Consider the following 13590-nt stretch of genomic DNA (forward strand, 5'->3'; position numbering starts at 1 on the left):
TGCTTCAGTGGGCTGGGATTTGCTTTTCTCTGTATCTATTTCAGGAAACTCGGTCATGTTCAAATTTAGTAATTGTATAATAAACACTGATGATCAATGCCTTTTTTGTTGACCCCAGAACTGCGCTTATTGTTTACCACCAAAACCCTGCTGCATGTAAACAGAGACCCCAACTCCAACTCTGTCACTACACCCCCTGAAAGATCAACACGCTCAGGCATACGTCCCAAGTCCGCGGAATCCTCACAAATCTGAAACGGCTTACCAGCAGTAGACAATCCCATTCCTAAACAAAGTTCCATCCCAAACAAAGATGACAAGCTTAGCAAGCTTAGCTACCAAGTCTCGGGATCCGAAGCGCACGTCCCAAATCGACAACCCTCCCAAGAAATCTTGCCACCGCACCAGGAGCTTCGCCAGAGCTTCAATTCTCACAGCGTACCATCGTACCCTCTTGGCACGTCTTGTGACGGCTTGTAGTCAGCAGCGCCACGCAGCGCCACGCAGCGCAACAAAGCACCGCACGCAACAGAACACAACGCAGCCCATGCCCTCGGCGTCCGAAGCGCCCTCTCACCGCAATTGAGCAAGCGCAAACGTGCAGATCTGAAATCACAACATCTGCACCAGCATCGGCACCAGCACTAAGGGCAGGCAACAGCGTGTCACCCGCTCTGGCCGCACCCCACGCCCACGCCCACGCCCCCGGGGCGGATGGCCCACGCTTTCCGTGCGAAAAACGCACCTGGATGACACCTTGTCCCCTGCCCGGCCCTAGCGCGTCGCCATCTCGCGTGGTACTCGGCGCAGGCCGCTGGGACGTGGAGATCAGCGAGGCCTGAGGCACCGCAGTCGCGGTGTGCATGTAAGACAAAAAAATAGAGTGTGGTGCATATTGCAGATGTCCGGAACGCGCCTCGAGCTAGCGTGCCGCGCTAGGCAGGAGATAACGGCGTGCTGGGGAAGGCGAGCGAGGAGGCGGGAGCGGCAGCAGGGGAGCGTAAAGTTGGGTATGTCTTGCATGACTGCATTAAACAATTGCTTGACCCGCGTGGCCGCTAGGAGGCATGTAGAAGCATGCCCGTCAGCGCTTCTAGAAGCCTTCCCTTTCAGTCCGGCGGCTACGGCGGGGTGGGTGGGACTGACTAAAATCTGATTTGCAGGTACCCTCTTTTGGCGGCGGACATGGGAAGGTCGACCGGTTGCGTCTCTGGCGCTTTGCCGGATTCAGCCATCTCGCAAACCTAGCTGTAAAAGCCAAGATGAAGGCTTGATGATGCAAGCATTCAGAGTTAGGGGTTCCCTGGAGCGGAGTTTACATACTGCTGTATGATGGAGAGCGCATCGGTAATTGCATGGGTGTAGTGGCCGGTGGCAGTCGTACGTGCTTGTACGGTTGAGCGCCCGAAGACGAGGCGGATTGGAGTACTGCAGGTTCCTGGGGTGGTGATACGAGACATAGTGGTTGCATTGCAGGAGAATGATTGGCCGGGTACAGGCTCATTGTGCTCGTAAGAATGTTTTGGTGTTGGGCAGTTGGATCACGAGACTTGATTTCGTGGGAAGAAAGAGCGATAAGGAAGTTCATTGCGTGAAATGTATATATCTATGTCTCATGAGGAATGTACACCGGCCGTTATGCTACCTAAGTACACTGATATTCAAATCCAAATAAGTGAAAATGTTGTGCCTAAAATAGAGAATCAAAATTGAAGAAATATGCCAAGTCTAGCTAGAAGGTCCAAGCCAAAACTTTTCCAAGAGAAATTTGTAAAGAGGTCGTACAAATCGTAATCTAAATCTAAAACTATTCAAACAGCCACCCTTGATAAAATTCAGAATATGCGTAATCATGCCACCGCACCATCCTCGCTGGTCCTCAAGGCCGTGCTGACTTCTTTGGACGCACTCCTCAGCTCAGCACGAAGGAACTTCTCTAGCGCGCCGTAAATCCCATCGCTACCATTATTGCCTCGGCAATACCGCCCCGCGAATGCGTCGATCAGTTTGGACACCTTGCGCAGCTCGTTAAGCACAATCTGAAGCTTCAGGTGATGCTCGTCCTCTGCGTCAATCTGATAAGCCCCCATTGTAATTGGTATGTCCAACACCATCTCCCGCTCCATATTGGGTTCAAATCCCCAAGGTGTGCTCGCGCCGGATGTTTCAGAAGATGCCGATCGGGTGGAGATTGTTCGGGAGGAAGCGCTGCGTCCAATGGCAGTGTAGCATGAAAGAATCTTGAGAATAATAAGGGCGAGTGCGAGGACCAAGCCAGAATTGCTCGAGCAAGAGCATTGAAGAAGTTGATGGAAGGTAGTGATGGCTCGACGGTTTGCAGCAAGCACTTGATCGATACTAGAAGGCGAGGCTTGATTATCGACATTAGGGCTGCTAGTGGGATTGAAAGCAGTGCAGAAGTTAGAAGGAATGTGAAGGCTCTGGAGCGTACTGCTAGCCAGGTTTGTGCATGATGTGCTGCGTGCGGGATGCTGTGGACGTCGCTTTTCGGCGGTCGTTTGGAGCGTCAATGCCTCAGCGGGGTATTGGAACCCACTTGTGCACGGCAGGCTACCATCTATGTCGAAGGGTGGAGAAACGCCGAGGTCGGACCCCTTGAACTGATCTGATGATCTTGAGTTCACTCGAGTGAGATCATTGCTGTGGTCCGCCGCCCCCCAGTTGTCCGGGAAGTTCATAGAACCCTCAAGGGCTAGAAGAGCGGACGTAGAGAGGAGGGCTTCGTTAAAGGAGTTATTAGGGTCCCAGCCAGCCTCAGACATGAAGTTTAGATCACGCCAAGGTAGAGAAGAGGTGTGATCGAAGTCGAGGAGAGAGTTGCCAGGACCACCGAGGTGTTCAGGTATGTTACTACCGCCCAGTTGGTCGTCCAAGAAAGGCTTGTGCGAATCACGCTCTGGTGTGAGCATCCCACTGGATGGTCGAGGAGAAGATTTACAGCTCTGCTGCTTCCCTCCACTCGTTGCACCGTCTTTCCGAGCAGAAGCAGGAGGCTTGCCCATCCGCCGTGATATGCTATAGTTGCACCGCATTCCAGAATTCTGGCAGCGTTGACATACTGGGCGTTCCCGATCACATTTGACCTTGGCGTTGGCGCATATGTCACAGGAAGACCTTAACTTGGGCGGACGATCTGTGTTTCGCCGAGAGGTGGATGGTCTGGACACGTGGGTTTCGATGGAGTCAATCTCCATGTCTGCTGTGAATGCCTCCATGACGGATCGGTGCGAAGTATGCCTTGCTGAGGTGGGAGAAAAGTGGTAGTTAATCGTGATTGAGAATATTCTGGAATTGGGAGGTGGGCTGCAATATATATCTGCTCACGATGATTCCCGAAAACCAGGCTGAATGCCTTAACGGTGCGGGGAGCTGCTGGTACACAACGTGGTGAGCACGGCGAATAGAGTTGCAGCAAGTATAATGAGCAGCGGCTGCACCTGCACTAGGTCTTGAATAAGCTGAGCTTCGACCAAGCCAACCAGAAGCGCCTATCGGTGTATCGGCCATCATTCGATCATATCAACGGTTCGGACGTCTCGTGTATGGTCTGGTCGTAGCTGTCGGGGACATTGCAATACAGGCATCTGTCAGCGGGAGGCTTTCGTGGTTAACACAGGCCACGTTCAAAGCTATCTGACTTCAATAGCTTTGTCATGGCAAGCAAAGCAGTTGAATGCGCTTCAGAGCCAAATTTGGTGCTAAGGTCCTAAGCTGCAGTGACTTGCCCGGCCTTCGGGATTGCTCATCATTGAAGATCATTGCATCAACTCCAACCGGCGGGGTGTTCCATTTTGAAACTAACCGCCAGGGCCAATGTGGACGACACAGCCTTGAGACTTGATGGAGGCTGGAAGCAACAGCAATGAGCGCACGAACGAGGTGGAGCAGACCGTACCTGAACGCCCAGACTCCATACATCGGGCCGAGAACGACACTGTTCCAGAAGAAGACACGAACAACGCGGATTGAGGAAGAGGGCGGGTATTTTGGGTTCTGGCTAGGATCAAGCCTGTTTCAATTCTAAGGGAAAACCATGGATGCATGCTGGGGGTCGTCACAGGTCGACCGCTCTGGAGTAGCGGGAGCATGGGCTCCCTTTCCAGCGAGGCTTGGTGGGTGACATGCCCTTCATGCCGTGCGGAAAACACGAAGCCTCTGCCAAGTCGCACTCTAATCACATCGTCGAAGCCCGTAATTCAGCTGCCCAGGCTTGGCGAATTAGATTGTGACGAGAGCGCGATGAGAGCCTGCAGACAACTGGCCAATTCACCGTACTGATTCGAAACGAGGCATACGGACTAGTCAGGATGACCTTCCTCTAAGCCTCAGCCGAGGGAGATGGGCGATCGAAGGGCAGGGTTGATGGTTGGACAGGCAAGGGTAAGGGCCCTCAGGCGCTGAGCCGTTGCGATCTCTAATAATATATGAAGATGCTGAGCATCTGAGCTCCGGGTCATCAAATCGACCCAGCAGGAATGCAACGCGACGGGATTAATTATTCATGATACGCTCACAGGCTTCACTACCTTCATCCCGTCCTCATCCCCGTCCTCATCCTGCCCTCGTGTTTTCGTACGATGAAACTTGATGTCTCATCACATGATCCAAATCTTCTTTCTATCTTGATGGTAATGCGAATGCGAATGGTAGGGCAATGTAACTTTGGCATCAACTGGCAGTCGTGGGGGCGGTGGAGTAGTTGCAGACGGATAAGATTCCTAGTTTATTGCGGCGTATGCGAAACGATTACCCAAATCAACCTTACAAATCTCAAAACATTATGAAACTCGCAGGGCTAGACTCGAAACAAACGAGACTAAACAACAATTTGATATTTTAATGATTAGCTGCAGATGCACTGTTGACCGCAAAATCCTCTTCAAACCAAACAAGCTCGCCGACGGATGGCTAAGCTTAGGACAACTGGGAAATAAGCTTTCCCTTGCGGCTTATTTTTGCTCTTTCCTGTTACGGCGTGCACATCGTGCTGCGCCTCACCCGATGTTGCACAATCCAATGTCCACGACCAATAGCAACGCCTTCTAGAGGGCCCATCTACAACCAGAAAGATTACTGCCTGTTCATAAAGAGCCAATGCGCCCCTGCAAATTTGGAATTCCGGCGAGATTCACTGAAGATGCACTGACAACGCCCGGGTTTCAACCAGCTTCGGTTCCCGTAGGAGCATCACTGTCACACTTTTCTGGTTGCTATTGGCTACTTCATTGAGGCGCGGTCAATCTGGTAAACACAAGACTGGACTCAAAAGCCGCTTGAATTCACCTTCCAAGCAAACTCTCGTACCGTGGCCCACCCGCACCCTCTCTAATTCACCTTACCCTATCTCACCTAAGAAACCAAGATCTACCAAGAGCCCCAGCCTCCACAAAGTCACTTTGCTAAATCCACAGACAAATCTTGCAAATTAAAAAATACGGCCTACCTTGACACAATGGCATCCACTACCTCGTTCCTCGCTGCTACCCAAGCCCGTCGGTCAATGTATGCGCTTGCCAAGGAGTCACCCATCTCCAACAAACGTATCATAGAGATCGTCGAGCACGCCATCAAGCATGCCCCGTCACCCTTCAACGTTCGTAGCACCCGTTGCGTCGTCCTTTTGGGCGCGGAACATGATAAGCTTTGGGAACACGCGTACGAAATTACCGAAAAGACTACACCACAAGCTATCGGCATCTTAGGTCCTAAGATCAAGGGATTCGGCGCCGCTTACGGCACTGTAAGCTAACTCTCCAGTATCGACGCATCCCCTGGCTGACTTCTTGGGGTGTAGTGCATGTTCTTTGACGACTCCACTGCCGTGAATGACCTTACTCCGCGCTTTGCTGCTCTCTCTGGGCAGTACCCAGAATGTGTGCCTATCATAAATTACCCCCACAAAATAACAAACTGACAATACAATTCAGGGTTTGAGCACTCCAATGGCATGCACCAATATATTGGTAGGTCTCATACGGTCACTGTACCGGCCTCGATACATTAGGTTAATTTATTAATACGACTACAGTATGGACGGCTCTTGAAGCCGAGGGCTTGGGGTGCAACCTTCAGCATTACCAGCCTTCGATCACTCCTTTCGTTACCAACGAATGGAAAATCCCGGAGACTTGGTCTTTGAAGTGCCAGTTGGTCTTTGGCAAGCCCACTGCTGGACCTGGTGATGAGAAGCCAAAGAGGCCGATGGAGGATTGCCTCAAGGTGTATGGCAACTGAATGCAATAGGGCGGTTTCTTTTGAGCTTCTCCGCTGGTGGCGTTGAAGCGAGTTTGACGATCACTGCTAGAACACTTTTAGACATAGAGAATAGAAATTCTTCTTCACATTTCGTATTAGCTGCGGGCAATCTCCTTTGTCTTTCGTGCACTGCTTTTTCATATGCCCCGCCCCCACCGGAACATCCCGCCCCCAGGTTATGTACCTTCGTACGGAAACAGGTTAACCGCTCTGCGACTGAAGCTCGCTTGGCTGGAGATCGCAGTACCTGCCTACTTTCTCTCCATGTTTTATTGACTTCCCTTTCTAAGCTTGTTTTAACGAGGCAGATTCATGCCACGACCTTGTTTGCTGAGAATGAGCATCGCTTGACTCGTGCATGCAATGCCGCTTCCGCTTCCCAGATGAAAACACGTACATGCACATTCGGACTTTCCCTTCCTTGTTATTTTTGTGCTATGCCCTGCATATGATAAGTCATGCATCATTTTGCGAATGCAAGCCCAACCTTGCCTCGCATCCGTGACTTCTTCTCGCCTGCGTCCTCCTTGACCGCTGCCGGAAAGCAGAATAAATAAATATATATATATATATTCTGAGCGGCTTGAAAGGAATCCGTTGCCAACAAGCAATGTTTTTCGAGCAGCCACTTGCGTGGCCGACACAGATGCCACTAACGACCACCCCTGCCGCAGATTATAACGCTTGCGTATGTGGCCTGATTAGATATGAACTTGAGCATATTACATATGTGCATAAGCTCGTCGACTCAGCCATGCAGCGAATAGCTCAATCAAAGACAGCCTGTAACGCACGCTCCGCAAAACCCTTTTTAGATCTGGCATTATTTCTTGCAACTATCTCCACTCTGGAGTGGTGGGATGTTTTGTCCAACCGGACATTAGACAACCAAGATGCCTGGAAATCGGTTTAGTACTACAATCGCTTGCAAAATTGGCTTCACCCTTTCGAACTTATTGCCCCACCTTAGGATTGACACCCTTGTAATTCGCTTTGCCGGATATAGCTAAGTGTGATCAAGGTGCTTAGGACTTTGAGCTCATTTCGTCGTACAGGCAAAACTCCTTAGTACGATATGGGTTTTTAGCGCCAAATGTATCGTAATACCTATCACATATCGGGGGGGGTCATTTGGCTCGGTTACGGCCCAGGTTAATACGAGGTTAGGGCCACCCCTGCTGATAATTGGCGCGAACCCCGCACGAGGTCGCGCAGCGACCGCCCCCGAGTACCTTTGCACGCGATTTTGGGCGAAAAGGTACATAATTTAAGTTAGATCGGTACTTCTGGACGGTCGCGTAATGTTGCTCTAAATTTCAAACACCCAAACGCGTGCCATTCCTATATTAAGGCGTCTCAGTTACTGTAATGTAGTCCTATATTAAGACGTCTCGGTCGCTAGAGTATAGTCCTACATCAAGGCGTCTTAGTCACTATAGTATAGTCTTATATTAAGGCGTCTCGGTCACTACAGTATAGTCTTATATTAAGGCGTCTCGGTCACTGCAGTAGTCCTATATTAAGACGTCTTGGTTACTACAATGCAGTCCTACATTAAGGCGTCTCGGTCACTGTAGTAGTCCTATAATGAGATAGTATTATATATATATATATACTGTTTAATACAAAGCCTTTCCCTCCTTCTTCTGCCCTAAGAGCTAGCAGTTAGATATTCTTATAAAGCCAATCTAAAGAACACCGGCCCTGTAGCTGCTCCAGCTGGTTAATAGCCTATCTCTTATCTCTTACCGTACCGTCTTCTACGCGCCGTCTTATATCCTTAATTATCCTACGGCGACGGCTATAGAACATAGCCTCGCCATTGACCCGCCAGCGCGCCCCCTAGCAGCAATTAAGAGCTTCAATTAACGGCCCACCCGCTAGCCCTAAAGTCCACTTAGCCTAGAGCTGGAATACCGAATTACCGCCCTAAAGCATCTTATATTTTCTTGGCGGCGCCTACAAATCAAGGATAAATAGGAGAGGTGGTTAAGTATCTGCTTGCGCCTACGCTAGCGGGGGCGGCGCGGATATAATAGACAGCTAAACGGGGGGTGCGGATATAGTAGATAGCTAAGCGGGGGGTGCGGATATAGTAGATAGCGGAGCGGGGGGTGCGGATATAGTAGACAGCTAAGCGGGCGGTGCGGATATGGTAGATAGCTAAGCAGGTGGCGCGGATATAGTAGACGTTATGGTAGACGTTATGGTAGACGGTGGATGTATAGACTCCATAGGCCCTATCTAGATACCCGTCTTTCCTTGCTGGATCCATATAGGTGCAGGTGCGAATAATGCTAATAACCTTTCTATCTCGCTAAGGCGTTCTAAGATCGTATATACGTGTAACTAAACCCCCTTAATCTCTAAGATTGCGGCCTCGTGTCTTAGCTTAGCTATGGCCTTATAGGCGGGCCAGTATTTCCGCATTATTAGTTCATTCGGCGTAACTACGTTAGCTAGCGAGCTTTCTACCTGCGCGGCGAACCTCTGGTACTCCTCGCAGCCAAAAAGGGAGTCCTTCTATAGAGGGTAGAGCGGGAACTGCTTACGTAGGATTACCAAGTCCTATAATAGGATTACCCTAAGCGTATAGAGGAGGCGTAGAAATCCTAAGCCTGTAAGGTTAAGCCGTATAACCTCATTATTAGCCCTGTCTGGGTGGTAGGTCTCTATACGTTTTAGCCAGACGTCAGTCTCGGGCCATATCTTTAAGCAGAGGGCCTCCTCTGGCACCTCCTACGCGCGGGGAAGAAAGTAGCCCTTTCCCTCCTTTAGGAAGCCGGCGATCGACCGCATAAACACATAGGGTAGGTAGCTAAGGTAGGCTCCTATCATCGCGTCCGTATTCCAGCGTCCGGCCCATCTAATTTAGGTCTCCTTAACGCCGCTAAGCTTAGCATGCCGGATGCTCTGCTTACAGGCGCTATGGGTTTTCTCTTTTAAGTAAATCCCTACCCCCTAGAACATCTTCTTATTCTATTCAAACTGCGTATAATAGCTTAGCGGCCGTTACGGTACTTTAATACTGCTAGGGAAGACGTATAGGTTATAGTAGTCCTCTAACTACCAAAAGGATGGGAAGCTCTTAGCGCCGTCCTTACCCCAGCGGTTAAAGAAGTAAAAGGCTATTATAGAGAAAAGGCAGAGGATAGGGTTAGTATTGCGCATACAGCCCATATACTCAACCTTGCCGTGCTAATTCTGCTTCCCCTATATCATCAATATAATTATACACGGCACTAGCTCGTCCGGTTTAGGCCCTTCGTTCTCTAGTTTAATAAGGACAAGGTTAGCAAGCTAAACGTCCCGTCTACTTTCACCCTAGGTAACGGTAGTATGGCCTAAAAAAAGGAACAGGTTAGAAAACGGTAGCCGTATGGACCAGTAATATACGAACCTAATAAATGCTCGGCCGCAGTTTAAAGGTAAGACTCAACTAAACCCAGCATTTTAGAGCCCGTCTCCCAGCACCAAGTAATCGCCCTTTTAAGCCCTTTAACGTCGTAGCCGCCAGTAATTATAAATAGGCCTTAGTTAATAAAGTTAACGCGTCAAATCCGGTCCTTGTCGCGGCGGACACTATCTAGTATCGCCGAGAGCTTCGCCCCCTATAGCGGCTGTAAGGCCTTGCCTTCCGATTGCTATATATAGAGCTTAGTAATAGCGGAGACGTAGCTATTTATAACTGAGTATCGGACTATCTTATTAAAAAGGGCGTCTAGGGCCTCCTTGTCCCATATCTCTCCTTCCTTATCCTTTATAGCTTCTTCCCCTATAGCTGTGGCTGCCCCTACGGCTGCCTTCCCCCCTAGCTGCCCTCCCGCCTTAGCCGTCTTCTGCCTCTTCTTCGCCTACTCACTATCTTTCTATATCTCTTTCCGTTTCAACTTGCGTTTTTAATAGCTAGCAGCCCGTAATTCTTAGTTAATAACTTACTACTTTAGAAATAGGCAAAGCTTATCTTCCGTTACCTGGGCGCCGTCCGTATTACCTTCTAGTCTCACGCACCAGTCTTCCCACTCTTTCTGCTTTAGCTTATACGCCCTCGTAGTATTCTTCAAGCGCTAGGCCTTATAAATATCCTATAGCCGCGCCGTCTGGGCCTTAAATTTGCTCTAGAGGCTATAGGGAAGGGAGGCTAGGGGGGCTTCCTTTAGCCGTAAAGTGGACCGTAGGGTAAGAAGATTCTTAAAAGACTCCATATCCGCAAGAGGTAAGGGGGAGACACATAAGCGCGGCGCGGGTAAATAAAGCCACCGAACGCGTAAATATTACAGGAGAAGAAGAAGAGAGCTCTATATTATAGAATTAGAATTGCGGTAGGCCTTTCTATATAAAATCAGAAGCCCTGCGCGAGCCATTACGGGCACGAGAACAGTAGAGGGTTGGAAAATAGATTGTCGAGGCGACGATAAGGTCGAAGGCGCGCTGAGGCCCTCTATACTAACCCAGTACTAACCTAGGCCTCAAAAACGCGTCCGAAAAGTAGGGGCCACCACCTAGGAGGGGTGCGATATTTGGACGATATATCAAGGAACTTGGGGGCTCGTGTGTAACCCGAGGTTATGCCAAGCCTAACCCCGACCTCCGATACCTTATCTCATAAATTAGACCCCCAGAGAGAAATTGCGCTACGACGTAGAAGGACTAGCACCACGCTTATGGACCTTACCCTAGTCCTGTGGACTCCTGGACCAATCAGATTATATTGAGAGGAATTTCTCCCCGAGGGTCTAAGAGCTTATGGGCCCCCTTTATATACAAACTTATTGTTTTTTGTTAGGCGACAACTCTTCTATTATAACGCTATATCTTAACCCTTTTATAACGTCTAGTTATTATAAAAATACTATAAAGTAGGAGCTCCCTAATTTCTCTATCTATTGCTTTAAATGACAATATTATAGCTAGTTGGTTATATTTTTATTGGTCGCATTTTTATTAGTTACATTTTCATCGGTCGCAAAACTTATTGGTTGCAATTTTACCTCACTACTATACCTTATATACTTCTCTACGTCTTATTATTTCTAAAATACTATAAGCTAAAAGCTCTTTTTCTTCTCTATCGCCTCTATATTATGGCAATATTATAGCTCTATTCTACGAGAAGTTAGATATAGGTAGTTAGTCAGTTTTAGTCTAGTTTTATCGCGATTTTGCCTTACTGCTAAAACTTACGTACTTCTCTAGGTCTAATTATCTCTAAAATACTACGAGGTAAAAGCTCTTTATCTTCTCTATCGCCTCCACGTTGTGGTAATATTATAGCTCTATTATATAAAAAGTTGGATATAGGTAGTTAGTTAAGTTTTAGTAAAGATTCCGTTGAGAATCTAACTTACGTTTTGCGACAATATATCTCGCCCCTTAGTATTCTAGATATAGGGTTATAGTATATATTTATAAAGATATAATTACCTAAAGAATTTATTACATTAAATATATATATTATAACTCTCATGGTTAGGACGTCGCTCGTAAAAATATATAAAATTTAATTTTTAAAATATTTATTTCGCACTAAAGCGAGGCCTATAAGCTCTTAGACGCTCCGTAGAAGATTTTGTTAGGTAATAGGGGTGCGCAGTTCTAATTGGTCCAAGAGGGTCTATACGTTATCCCGTGTCACGGAATAAATCTTTTGCGGAGCGTCTGATTTATGAGATAAGTAATACCAATGGTATTATTATATTAAAAGTCACGTGTAGGATGAATAAGCAGTAAAACTTTAACGTATTCGGTAAGCAAGTGGCCACCGTAAGCATATGGCCACCCCAAAAACTCACCAAAAAACCCAAAAATAGTTTTTTAATATCTTAACAACGGCTTAATAATAAATTATATAAATTTAAATTTAGACTTTCCTACCTATTTTAAGACCTCTATTAAAGTTTTAAAGTAATTTAATAAGTGGTTATTAAGATATAATAGTTAGGCTTAAATTTAAGAGCTAAATCTTAATATATTTATAACGGCTTAACTAATTACTCTAAAACTCTAATAGAGGTCTTAAAGTAAGTATGAGAGTTTAATTATAACTTTTTATTATAATTTTTTAAGCCGTTATTAAGATATTAAAGAACGATTTTTGGGTTTTTTAGTAAGTTTTTGGGGTGGCCACATGCTTACGGTGGCCACTTGCTTACCAAATACGTTAATAAAAGCTGGATCTTAAGGCCTAAGGGGTTGTTTGGTTGCAAATCGCCTCTATTTTATAATTGTTTTAATCTATACGTTAGGAAAAAAATTACTAGCATTTTTGCAGTATTTAGCGGCATTTGGCAGCCAAATGCGCAATCCGCGCACCGCGCCCTGTAGCCTATAGTCTCGGGCACGGTGCAGCTAAATGCTCTAAATGCTCTAAATATTTTAAATATATTACTAGTATTAGTAATATATATTTGTTATAGTATGAAATAAAGTATAATATAAAAATATAAATATAAATATTATATAAAGATCTATATATAGGGGGTAAAGTAGGTATATATACGCGTTGCTTAAGGGCTACTACTACTTACCTACTAACCTACCTACCTGCCTGCCTATTTACCTACCTATATACCTATTTATATCTATCTATCTATTTATATTTACTTACCCGTTAGTATTTACCTACCTATTTATATCTACTTGCCTATCTATATTTGCTTACCTATTTATATCTACCTACCTATCTATACTACCTTAGTTTAATTAATTAATTAAGTTATTTATAGTATTTGCTAGCTAGTTATTATTATTTAGCTCTAGTAATAGTTATTTAGTTCTAGTAATTATTATTTAATTTTAGCAATAGTTGTATTGGAACGTTAATTATATAACGTGGTCACGGGACTACATAGCGAGGTTAGCTAACCTGACCTTAGAGCAACCCCTTACTTCTAGTAAAAATAATTAACTACTAACTTCAATACCGTATACGTACTACTATAAGTGATATTTGTGCATATTAATAAAGCGAGTTATACTAACACTAATTAGTAGACGTATAGATTAGGAAATATGTAATAGTAAAGCTTAAAACCACGCATTAGCTTAACTACTAACGCGTTAAATCGCAGAGCTATTACCCTATTTTAGTTAAAGGAGAAAGCTACGTTACCCTTAAAGCTCGAGACTACGTATTAGCTTACTAACGCGTAAGATCGCCTAGAGAATCGTATCTTTACTTAGAGAGAGCTACGTTACCCCTTAAAGCTTAAGACCACGCATTAACTTAACTGTTAATGCGTTAGATTGCCTAGAGGACCTTAAAGCTTAAGACCACGTATTAACTTAACTGCTGACGCGTAAGATCGCCTAGAG

General features: G+C 46.4%; 3 protein-coding genes across 3 annotated transcripts; 1 reads left to right on the plus strand and 2 right to left on the minus strand.

Annotated features, from left to right (window-relative positions):
• Window positions 1-1235: 1235 nt before the first annotated feature.
• On the minus strand, window positions 1236-1719 carry K441DRAFT_361553 (uncharacterized protein). Its single transcript, XM_067641386.1, has one exon. It carries the CDS (start codon window positions 1586-1588, stop codon window positions 1316-1318), a length of 273 nt encoding a protein of 90 aa, XP_067506915.1. The 5' UTR covers window positions 1589-1719; the 3' UTR covers window positions 1236-1315.
• Window positions 1720-3023: 1304 nt separating this feature from the next.
• K441DRAFT_547092 (transcription activator AflR) lies at window positions 3024-3215 on the minus strand (the record flags this gene model as incomplete). The annotated part of the gene is made up of 1 exon (XM_067642895.1): window positions 3024-3215. A coding segment is annotated over one exon (192 nt), but the record flags the coding sequence as incomplete, so codon positions are not given.
• A 2258-nt stretch (window positions 3216-5473) lies between these two features.
• Window positions 5474-6255, plus strand: K441DRAFT_547480 (Nitroreductase; the record flags this gene model as incomplete). Its single annotated transcript, XM_067642913.1, has 4 exons — window positions 5474-5761; window positions 5816-5894; window positions 5949-5984; window positions 6050-6255. The coding sequence occupies 4 exons, from the start codon at window positions 5474-5476 to the stop codon at window positions 6253-6255; spliced, it is 609 nt and encodes a 202-aa protein (XP_067506917.1).
• Between the last annotated feature and the right edge of the window lie 7335 nt (window positions 6256-13590).

The sequence above is a fragment of the Cenococcum geophilum genome (genome assembly GCF_001692895.1).
Source record: "Cenococcum geophilum 1.58 unplaced genomic scaffold K441scaffold_9, whole genome shotgun sequence".
NCBI lineage: Eukaryota > Fungi > Ascomycota > Dothideomycetes > Gloniales > Gloniaceae > Cenococcum > Cenococcum geophilum.